This window comes from Lagenorhynchus albirostris, chromosome 8 (assembly GCF_949774975.1).
Source record: "Lagenorhynchus albirostris chromosome 8, mLagAlb1.1, whole genome shotgun sequence".
In the NCBI taxonomy this organism is placed as follows: Eukaryota; Metazoa; Chordata; class Mammalia; order Artiodactyla; family Delphinidae; genus Lagenorhynchus; species Lagenorhynchus albirostris.
The window spans coordinates 45571457-45583000 of NC_083102.1; the positions used below are offsets into that span (position 1 = coordinate 45571457).

Below are 11544 nucleotides of genomic sequence, written 5' to 3' on the forward strand. Positions count from 1 at the left end.
GCCAGTGAACCACGCAGGAGCCACCCAAAGGTAAGAAAATCTGGCCAGGACCGGCGAGCTACGACCCACAAATGGGGGACCTGAGCCGTCCCCGCGAAGAGGGAGCCAATCAGAGGGAGCCTTGAACACGGGGGCGGGACAACAGAGGAGCGGGTCCAATGTGGAATCAGCCCTGGGTCGCCTCAGGGCAGAGTATTGCAAAGTCCAAGCAGCGAGCGGAGAGGAGGCGGTGGGCTGGCCAATCAGAGGGAGCAACTCACAGCGTTGGGTACTGGCAGCCATTCAGAAGAGTGGTCGCAGATGACTCGCCCGGCCCCAGCTTCCCGCCTTTCCCCTAAGCTCTAAGGCTGCGCGGCGCCGCGCTTCCTGGGCTGGGGTCGTAGGCCGCCGCGCTATGCTCGTCCTCGCCTCACCTGCTACAGATCCCAGGTCCGTGCAGGCGTCCGGTGGGACATGGCGAACTCGGGCGGCGAGGACCTCCGGAGCCAGGAAGGGGAGAATTTTCTCTACTTCGCCTATGGCAGCAACCTGCTGACGGAGCGGATCCACCTCCGAAACCCCTCGGCCGTGTTCTGCAGCGTGGCCCGCCTGCAGGTCAGTGCTCTCCTCCCGGCCCCTCCGATGGCCTCTGCCCCCCTCTGCAGACGAGGGAGCCAGGATTTCGAGAACTCGCTTTCTCTTCGCCGCTTGTTGGCAGCACTGGGCCGGGAATGCAGCTCTTTCTGCTCAAAGTACATCAGGGTTCCTTGCACGACCCCGGGCCGGTCGCTCTCGCCCTCAGCCCTGTGCTTGACCCCTGCTGAGCTGTGCTACTCTGGCACCTGTGCCTCCCAGGCTACCCTGAGGTCTCTCTCCTGGCGTTCTCACGAGCTGCGCGTTCTGCCCAGATCCCAGCGCCTCTCCCTTGGCCACTGATTTAGGGGCATCATCACAGAATCCATTCGGTTGGTCCCTCTGAGAAGCCTTCTCTGACCCAAGTCAGGGAATCAGTTGCTTTCTGTTCTGTACCCCACTTTGCTCCAGGACTTGTCACCTGGTTTCGTAAAAATCCATTTACCCGCCTTTTGCTCCCGATCTGAGAGGTCCTGAAAGCTGGAGCCGTTTCTTATTCACAGTAAGGGCTGTGCTCAGTTAAATCAAGTGGCTGGATGAACCTTCGCTTGCCTTGGTAAGAATCATTGCTCTTAGTACAGTCCATTTATTCATTTAGTGCGTATTCTTCCAGCACTTACCTGGAGATACAAAGATGATTGAGTAAAGCTGGCTGCTTTCAGGACCTCCCAGTCTATAGGAGAGACACTCGAACAAGTTATGTACAAAGCCTTTTGACATTGTTGAACCAAACAAACATGGTCTCTGCTATCGTTGTCAGGGTTCTTAGTAGCAAGCAACAGAAGTGGCTGATTCAAGCAGAAAAAGAATGTGTTGAAAGGCCGTTTGAAGAGCTCACAGAATGACCAGGAAGGTAGGACCACAAAGCTGACAAAACAAGCAGGCATAAAAGGGAAGCTCTAAAACAGCCAGTATCACACCAACAGAACCAGCCCAGGGGGCCACTGTTGCATCGCCGCTAAGCTTGGTAAACATGGACGTTGCATTGTGCATCACCTGCGCTGGACCCTGCCTGCTACTGTCACTACCTCTCCAAGTTCCTGAAACCCAAAGCTGGTTGCCACCACCAAGGTGGACTTTTTTGCTGCCCTGGGTCACTAGTTTCTAATTCAAAGCCCTAGGTGGGTGTCCTGATTGGCTAAGTCTTGGCCACGTGCCCATGCCCTGACTTCAAGAAAAGCTGGGAGAACCAACTTCTGGCATTTGAAACTTCAAAAATGGGAGTCAGGCTCTGAACACTGTCTGCCCCCAAACTCATAAGGCAGGGAATTCCCCAAACGTGGGAAAGAAGTTCAGATGGTTTATAATTGGAATGCAGCAAAGAGCTATCAAGCAAATGATTATTCCGTCACAGGTATGGTCAGTCTTAAAAGGAGATATATTATACCTTACTCTCTGTTTTGTTCTGAACTTAAAACTGCTCTAAAAAAAAGTGAAATCTTTTTTTTTTTTAAAGGATCCATTCAAGGTGCTATGGAAGTGTATGACTTGGGGACCTGACCTAACCGGGATGCTCAGTAAAGCCATTCCTGAAAATGTGACTTTTAAACTGAGACCTGAATGACTGGGGAGGGGGGAAGCAAACAGATAGAATGAACAGCAGGGACCAAAGACCTCAGGAAAGAAAAAAGCTGGACCTTCCAGCTAGTGTGGCTGGAATCTAGTGTGTGAGGAGAGGGTGTAGCATGAAGACTAGAGAGGTTGGGAAGGGCCACATTTTACAGGACCACAGAGGCCAGAGAAGGCTTGGGTCTTTATCTTGAGACCAATGAGAGGACCTCTGCCAAATTTAAGCAAATGAAACATCAGATTTACATCTTTGAAGCTGGTTCTGGTTGCTATGGAAAATGGATTGGAAGCAGTGGATGTAGGGAGCCCAGTTAGGAAGCTTTTGCAGCAGTCCATGCTAAAGATAATGGTACCCTGCAGTGGTAGCAGTGGAGGGTAGCTGGGTTTGGGAGATATTTAGGAGTGAGTACTGTTAGGCCTTGGTGATTGATTGTGAAAGGAAGAGGAGATAATGGGGATGACTAAGGTCTTTGATGCAACAGAGTAGATGACGGTGATGTTTGTGAAAAGAAGAGGAGAATTAGTTTGGGAGGGAAAATCAAGCTCAGTTTGGACATGTATTTGGCCCTTAAACAATGCCGGGATTAGTGGTGCCGACCCTTCACCCAGCCGAAAATCAGAACTGCCATCTCTACCTCAAAAACAAAGGAATTGATACATGACTCACCCAAGGGCAGGAAGCTGAAAAAGTTTGGATAGAATCAGGACTCAGACCCTAGTTCTTTTGATGCCACATATTCTCTATTTTAATCTCTACTCGAACTTTTCCCCATACTTAGTTAATTTGATGATATGTAAAAGGAAAATATAGATGCTATATTTATTGCAAAAAATTCACGTATACGTGGACCTGTGTAGTTCAAACCCGTGTTATTCAAGGGTCAGCTGTACTGAGTTTGAGATGCTCGTTGTATATCCAAGTGAGCAGAAAAATACTAGTGAACATTCATTAACTACTCACTATATTCTAAGCATTTTTGAAGCTCAGAGGAGAGAGCTGAGCTGGATTAGAAGACGACTGGAATATTGGATGGTATTTGAAGCCATTGGAGGGGATGAGATTGTCCTGAGCAAACTGCTGAACAGAGAAAAGGGCCTAAACTGAGCCCTCAGAAACTCCAACATTTAAAGAGCAGGTAGTGGAGAAGGAGTTGGCAAAGGGGATTGAGGAGATCAAGGAACAGCCTAAAAGAAAGGAGACAGATCAAGACCTGGTGGTTAATGATGTCAGAAGCAGCTGAGAAGTAGAGCAAGACAAGGAATGAAAATTGTCTATTGGATTTAACAATAGACAACCAGTTCCTAGTGTGGTTGTAACTTTTATCAGATCCCCTGATGTCCTGTCAGGCATACCTGGTCCTAGAACATCCAGTATACCAATTGAAGGTACGGGTCACTCAAACCGACCTTTTTTGTGAAATTCTGACAGGTTTTTAAGAAAATAAAGGTGACAGAGATAAAATATAAACCTTAGATTTATTATCTAGTCTAACCTTTTTTTTTTTTTTTTTTTTTAATCATTAAGGAAGCTAAGCTCTGGAAAGATGGAAAGAAATCTTCTTAGACCAAACAGCCAAGTGAGGATTTTTAATCTTCCTGGCTGTGTCCTTTGATTACTCATCTCTGTGAGGGAGGAAACTAAACTCGAAACCTTGACTCCATTACTTATTAGTTGTGAGACCTTAGGCAAGTTGCTTAATCTTTTTAAGCCACAGTTTTTATTTCTGTTAAATGGGTATAAAAAGTTGTTGACAGGATTTTTAAAAAGTCCATATAAAGCTCATAGCACAGTGTATAGAACCCAGTAATTTTCCAGTAAGTGTTAGCTGCTCTTATCATTATTATAGATATGTTAATACAATTCAGGAATATTAAATTTATAAGTGTACAGATCACCCTCAAATGCCAGCTCCCTTAGGACAAAAAAAATAATGCTAATAGGATACACTTACATACATAAAAGTGGGAAGAATGTTAAAACCCTTAGGTAGCCATCACCCAGCTTCAACAATTATGTACACTATGATTGTCTCTAAGTTAAAATCTATGTAAGTGGGCTGGGAAGTAGTTTTCAAAAATAAAGATAGCTGTGTTAAGGCCTCAGGATTATGGGATTTATTTTCCCTTTTAAGCCTCTTGTTTATGGTAAGATACGTGTACATATTCAGTATACAGTTCATTTTTAAAGAAAAATATGAAAAATTATAGTCCTTGAGATCTGGGTCCTTGGTTGTTTATCTTTGTATTTTTAACAGAAGGAACTCAAAGTTTGTTTTAGTTGCATGGAGTTCAAGGTAAATCTTTTTTTATTTTGAAGAAGGAAATTTTGGTTCACGTGGATACTGATCATATCACTTTGGTTTCCTTTGTAGGATTTTAAGCTTGACTTTGGCAATCCCCAAGGCAAAACTAGTGAAACTTGGCATGGAGGTATAGCCACCATTTTTGAAAGTCCTGGCGATGAAGTATGGGGAGTAGTATGGAAAATGAACAAAAGCAATTTAAGTTCTCTAGATAAGTAGGTGACTTCTAATTAAAAGTTAAATAATTACTAATTTAGAAAGTGGATCATATGCAAGGATGTGTATATATATGTGTTGGTTTTTCAAAACCATATACTACGGACATATTCTTTATACTTTAGAGTTAACCTAAAAGGTATAATGTTCATTCCTAAAAAGAAAAGCCTAGAAGGGTCACACTCTCTGATTGAGATTTGGGGAGACATTTGTAATCTCTTCTATAATTGATGGAAGTCCTTATTTTCATTCTATTTGTTTTTTAATAAAAATATCTTTGTAGTTTCATATTGTGAGAAGGCATGAAGATTTTTGTAATTGTTATATACTTTTATTGATTTCAAAAGCTCAGTTTTTATTAGTTTTTAAAAAATAATTCTTTAAGGTGGCAGTTGAATCAGTAAAAACAGTAATAATCATTTGTAAAAACTTCAAAACATATTAGAAATGCTTTGATGCGCTTTATAAATAGAACTCAAGAGTTGTGTGGCAGAGCATTTAATGCAAAGAAAGTGGCAGAGAAGAGTAGGATTTGAGAAGAGCAGACAATCATCTGACATGCTTAATACTTTACTTCACTTGCAAACAGGAATGAGCCATCCTCTCTACTTTTCTCTGGGTGGATATTCTCTTGCTGTCAGCACACAGTCGTTTTTGTAGCCTAGAGAGCAATGTTTCAGTGTTACAAAGCTTGAAATAACTACACTGAAGCATGTTTTTAGATAGGCTAAATATAGAGGTCTATTAGAAGCATACCCAGTAATAGTAAGTCTCCAGCTTTCTAACTGAAAGGCTAAACTTCCTTTTGATGCGGTGATACTTCTGCTCTATCCCAAAATATACAGGGAGCAAGTACATCCATAAATAGTTAAAATTTTTAATCTGGTAAACTAACTTGGCTAAGTCAAGTATGATTAAAATTTGACTGTTCTGGTTTCAGGCAAGAAGGGGTTAAAAGTGGAATGTATGTCCCAATAGAAGTTAATGTTTCTACTCAAGAAGGAAAAGAAATAACCTGTCGAAGTTATCAGATGACAAATTATGAGCGTGTTCCCCCATCACCCCAGTATAAAAAGGTATCCTTTTAACTAACTACTTACAAAGACTTTGTTAATTTTTACTGAGCTAAACTAAAGAATATCTTGTTTTTAAAAGGTTTTGTGTGTTTTAAATTCTACATGTACAATTCATTTTAATCAAAATGTTTTTTAATACAAAAATGATATTTATTTACCGAATAACTAAATGTTCAGATTTATTTATAATGATAGAAATATGTCCCTAAAACTTCATTTATTAGAAAAAAAGCTTGTAGAAATGTATTTGAGTCATAATTCTAGACATGTTTTTTACTTTTTTAAAGTAGAAAATAGCATGTATGTGTGTATTTTTTTGTAGAGTTATTCTATACCCATGCTTTTATAATCATTTTTTTCTTCCTCCCTAAAACAGTATTTCATGAACACCAAGATTCATTTTTGTAGGTAAAAAATATATTTCCTACTGCTGAAATGTTTTCCATTTCCAGATGGAGGGAAAAATAAGTCACACTGCTTTTCAGAATCAGGGATACCACTCCCTCAAGCACCAGAAAAGAATTCAGGATAGAGAGTCCAACATCCCTTTTCAGAAACCCAAACTTAGGTATCTGTTGGCAGGCCCAGTCAGGACATGATACCTGGAGAGGGTGACCCAGTTCCTGGGCCCAATCTGGAATTTTCTAGAAGGACCCTAGAGGAATTAAGCCTGGTATGGATCTGGGAAGTACCACTGGACACACTTGCTATTTATTCCCTCACGTCTAATTCAGAGGCAGAGTAGACTCCAGGATTCAACTACAACTGCTACCTGTAAACTGGAAATTTTTTTGGAGAATGGTGTTTGTTTCTTAAAAAATCATGCAAATTCTGTACAATAAGTTTTTCTCTTAATATAAAAACATTTTAAATCATATTACTGAGTACAATTGCTCTTCCGTAAGGGTGGATCTTGTGGCTTTGAGAACTCCCTGCACATTCATGCTCATTGTGAGAGGAATGACTATCCCTCCATTTTGTTCTAGAATTGTTTATTCCAGAGTTATCGGAAAGCTAATATTTCATACTTTGATACTACAAATAAAGCTGTGGTGTACTAAATTAAATTATGTTCCTAACTAAAGGGTTTTTTGTTTATTTTAACCATTTCTAGGTGATTTGCCTGGGTGCAAAAGAGAATGGTTTGCCACCGGACTATCAAAAGAAGTTAAACGCAATAGAACCAAATGACTACAAAGGAAAGGTCTCAGAAGAAATTGAAGACATTATCAAAAAGGGGGAAGCAAAAACTCATTAGAACCTAATAGAATACGTCTACAGATATTTTCTCTATATGCTAATACATTTTTAACATTTAGAACGGGAATCTGGGATATCTCTCTGTTTAATATATTTTCAACAGTGTTCTGAAGGGGTATCTCACTTGGGTGATTCCTTGTTTTCAGGCTATAAAAAGGCCAGGATAGGAGTTAGACAATTGAAAAGGGGGCCTTGCGGCATTGGAATGCATGACAAGTAGATGTGAGTATTCCTTCTGTGAACCCTTAAAGTTATTTTATTGAGTTGATCTGAAGTGTATTTTTGCTCTGTGATAAAGGGTAGATTTGCAACTTAAGGATGGTGCTGGTAAATCACTCTGCTCTGGGATTTTTTCTTAGCTTACTAAGAGCAAGCAAACTGCAGAAGCAATTGATTATAACAACTTCAAAATTTAAAAGATGGCATACTGTTCTTAGAGGAATAAATGTATTTATGGTTTCACCTATAGTCCCTACTAAAATACTACATTTCATTTTGTTAGAGAGACTCACATCATCACACATACTGGATCTGGTCTTGGTCTATAGCCAATCTATACTAAAGGATAATTGCACAGACTCTGGAACCAGACAGCCGAGGATTGACTGTCAGTTCCAGCACTTTCTAGCTGGGAAACTTTGGATTATATGACTGTGCCTCAGCTTCCTTGCCTGCAGACTGAGGACAGCCCAAATTTCTATGTCTTAGGATTGTTTTGAGGAGTGTATATATATATATATAAGCTTAGAACAGAGCCTGGCATATAATAAGTATTAGCAATCATTATTGTTCTTACTGAAGAATTAAGTTTGTACAGAGCTATCCTTGGAACAAGATTTTAAAGTAGAAGGGTCATGATTATGAGGGAAATGTGTTTCCTGGAAACTGAAATTTGATTCTTGGCTTACCAAGAAATGGTCACCTTCTTAAATTTACTTACTGAAGAAGTGGAAGAAAGACGAGTCATGAATAAAACAACACTGGTTATCAAAAATTCTCTTATGTCTCTGTGGAATGCAGTGAGCTGGACCTTCCAAACAGGTTATTAGAATGAGAGGGAACAAGCCACAGCAGCATAAAACAAAGATTTGGTTTTTACTCTTGGGAAGAAGGACCAAAGGACTTTTCAGCTACAGCTGCAATTCTGTCGTGAGGCTGAGCCATAGACTACAGGTTTGACCATGTTTCATAGCTGTTACACCTCACTGTTTTCAAGTATACCCTCCAGTATTCCAGTTTTCGATAGCTGTTAACTCCTCCCCAAAAGACCAAGTTTGTCTGTGACCCAGAACACAGTTATGGTAATATAGTAAGCAAGGCTCAGTTGTGCTGTAGGTACTAAAAATTGCATATTATTCTAAAATCTGTCTCTCCTACCTAAAATGACAGCTTTCATTAGGAATTTAAAACATTAACAATAAAATCTTCATGTCTGGCCTTTTAACAAAAATCTGTTAATCATGACTATTTTTTCCAGTTGTTTTCCAGGTAGTACTAGCAAATGTCATATGTAAGGAATTTCCATTTCTACCAGTGATTTTGGCCCTCTAACCACAATACAGCCAGCTCCTGGATATACTATAGCAAACATAGTTTTTGAAAAGCATTTCTGGGCTTGAAAGAAAATAAGGAAAATCTTGAAGTTGTACCAGCCCCTCTCCCACAGAAAGAAGATAAAGTGAGCTGAAAGGCTAGACAGTAATGGTAAACAAATGGCCCAGATATCCTTGCCAATAATAGCCCCAGAATTACATGACTAACCCTTGCAGGACAGGAAAACTGTACCTGAGAATTCTGTATGAAACCAGGACCCTTGAAGAGAACTAAAACAGTCCCCAGTTAGTAAGCCTGGTGGCTCCCAGCAGAGATAGATGCAAGTCCTCTCTGAAGAAAGCGATCCTAATTCAGGTTCTCAGGTTTTCCACTTAAAAATTTAAAAGATAATAATAAGGAAAATGATACACTATGAATGAGAACAGAAAAAACAAATTTACATCCCTAAGGTTTCAGGATATTGAAATGATAAAAAACAGAATATAAGTATATTTGGAGACTGACTTCTGGGAAGATGGAATAGACATACTCTTCCCTATTCCTTTAGTTAAGTACAACTAAAATCCCTGAACATAATATATAAAACAAGCAGAACAGCTAGAGACCTTAGGACCCAAGGCATGACATGGTGCTGAATTCCCTGGATTTTCTTTTGCCTCATGCATCTCAGACTTCTAGCTGAAGAAGCCAGCAACCTGAAAGCACCAATGAGCATGAGCAGAGATGAAAAACACAAACAAAACAAGAAAAGCTGCTCTCTAGCCAAAGGACTGGGAAATGAACAGTCTAGCCAGATAAAACTTAGAGAATAAGTGCTTTACCCCAGCCAAACACCATGGAGAAAAACTAGAACGCTCACCTCCACCCAAGCCAGCAAAAGTTCAAGAGGGAAGCCTGGACTTCCACCCTTGCCAGGTTGTAACAAGGCACCCTAACCCTCTCCCCCACCAGCATTGCCAGGGTAGTGTCAGAAAAGGCTGAGTAGGGAGCCGCCCAGCAGTAACAATCACTCCCCTTCCCCCCCCCCAGTAGTGTCAGTGGAGACCATGTGAGGAGCCTGTACTTAAAACCCCGTCTGGCAGTAACAAGGTGCCCCTCCCTGTCCCTGCTGGGTGGTGTCAGAGGAGACCAAGTGACAGATTAGGACTTTATTGCCCAGTGGTAACAAAGCCACCCTTCCCTGTGGTGTCATTGAAGGCCATGTAGGGGGCAGTAATGAGGCATTCCTACTCCTCCCAGCCAAGGAGGTATCTGGAGACCTAGTGGGAAGCTGAGACTCCTACCTCCCCTCCGTAGTAACAAGGTGGACCCTCCCTTGGGTGACACCAGAAGCTGGGTGAGAACCTGAACTTCTACCTCCATTTAGCAGTATCGAGGCAGTGGCCCACACCTTCCTCTGCTGGAATGGTTTCAGAGTAATCCGGCTAAAATAGGAGATTTCAATAAGATCCAGAGTCTCATAATTTCCAAAATGTCCAGGCTTCAACTGAAAAATCACTCATCATTCCAAGAACCAGGAAGATCTCAAACTAAATGAAGAAAGACAATCAGTAGATGCCAAAACAGACAATGACAGATATGTTTAAATTATTTGACAAAGATTTGAAAGCAGACATCATACAAATGCTTTAGTGAGCAATGAGGAATGTGTTTGAAACAAATGAAAACACAAACATTCTCAGTAAAGAAACGGAAGATATAAAGAAGAACTAGATGGAAATTTTAGGACTGAAAAATACAGTAAAATTACAGTGAAATTAAAAACTCAGAGGATGGGTCCAACAGCAGAATGGAGGGAACAGAGGAAAGAATCAGTGAACTGGGAGACAGAACAATAGAAATTAACCTTGTCTGAAAAGCAGAGAGAAAACAGACTGAAAACAAAAAACAAAACAGAGCCTTAGGGACCTGTGGGGATATAACAGAAGATCTAACATTTGTGTCATGGGAGTCTCAGAGAGGGGAGAGGACAGGCTGAAAAAGTGACCAAAGAAATAATGGTTTAAACATTCTGAATTTGGCAAAAGCCACAAACCTACAGATGAAAGAAGTTTAATGAAGCCATGACAGTCTCACATGGTTTAACCTAACAGACACCTAACTCCCGAGTTTGTGGGTGGGATTAGCAATAGTGTACATAAAATGCCCAGCACAATGGCTGGTATACAGCTGTTGTCTAATAAATAGTAATTAACTTTTAAAAAGAAAAGAGAAATCTGAGTGAACTCCAAACATAAACCCAAAGAAAACCACACCAGACACAGTGTAGTCAAACTTCTGAACACTAAAGACAAAAATTCTTGAGAGCAGCAAGTAAGAGATGATACCTTACCTACAGGAGAAAAACAATTTCAATTACACCAGATTTCTCATCAGAAACCAGGGAGACCAGAAGGAAGTGGCACATTTTTCAAGTGCTGAAAGAAAAGGACCGTCTACCCAGAATCCAGTGAAAATAGCCTTTGAGAATGAAGGGAAAAATCAAGACATTCTCAGATGAAGGAAAACTAGGAAAATTTGTGGCCAACTGACCTACCCTGAAAGAATGACTGAAGGAAGTTCTCTTAACAGGAAGGAAATGATAAAAGAAGGAACTTGGAAACATCAGAAAGGAAAAAAATAACATGGTAAGCAAAAGTATGGATAAATACAGTAGAGTTTCCTCCTCTTGAGTTTCTTACATAATGGTTGAAGCAAAAATTAAAATATTGTGAGTTGTGATTCTGAATATGTGTAGAGGTACTATTTAAAACAATTATAGGGGCTTCCCTGGTGGTGCAGTGGTTAGGAATCCACCTGCCAATGCAGGGGACATGGGTTTGAAACCTGGTACTGGAAGATCCCACATGCCGTGCAGCAACTAACCCCACACTCCACAGCTACTGAGCCTGCGCTCTAGAGCCTGTGAGCCACAATTACTGAGCCCACGTGCCACAACTACTGAAGCCAGTGCG

The 11544-nt window shown here is 41.0% G+C and overlaps 1 protein-coding gene across 3 annotated transcripts; it reads left to right on the forward strand.

Moving 5' to 3' along the window:
* The first annotated feature begins 263 nt into the window (after positions 1-263).
* Positions 264-7504, forward strand: GGCT (gamma-glutamylcyclotransferase). 3 transcript variants are annotated; one of them, XM_060156911.1, is made up of 4 exons: positions 264-594; positions 4554-4699; positions 5641-5776; positions 6891-7504. In XM_060156911.1, exons 1-4 carry the CDS (start codon positions 454-456, stop codon positions 7032-7034), a joined length of 567 nt encoding a protein of 188 aa, XP_060012894.1. In that variant the 5' UTR covers positions 264-453; the 3' UTR covers positions 7035-7504. The 3 variants fall into 3 exon arrangements, with proteins under 3 accessions (XP_060012894.1, XP_060012895.1, XP_060012896.1); XM_060156912.1 differs by lacking the exon at positions 264-594 and adding an exon at positions 1137-1966; XM_060156913.1 differs by lacking the exon at positions 264-594 and adding an exon at positions 3711-3758.
* The last annotated feature ends 4040 nt before the right edge of the window (positions 7505-11544 follow it).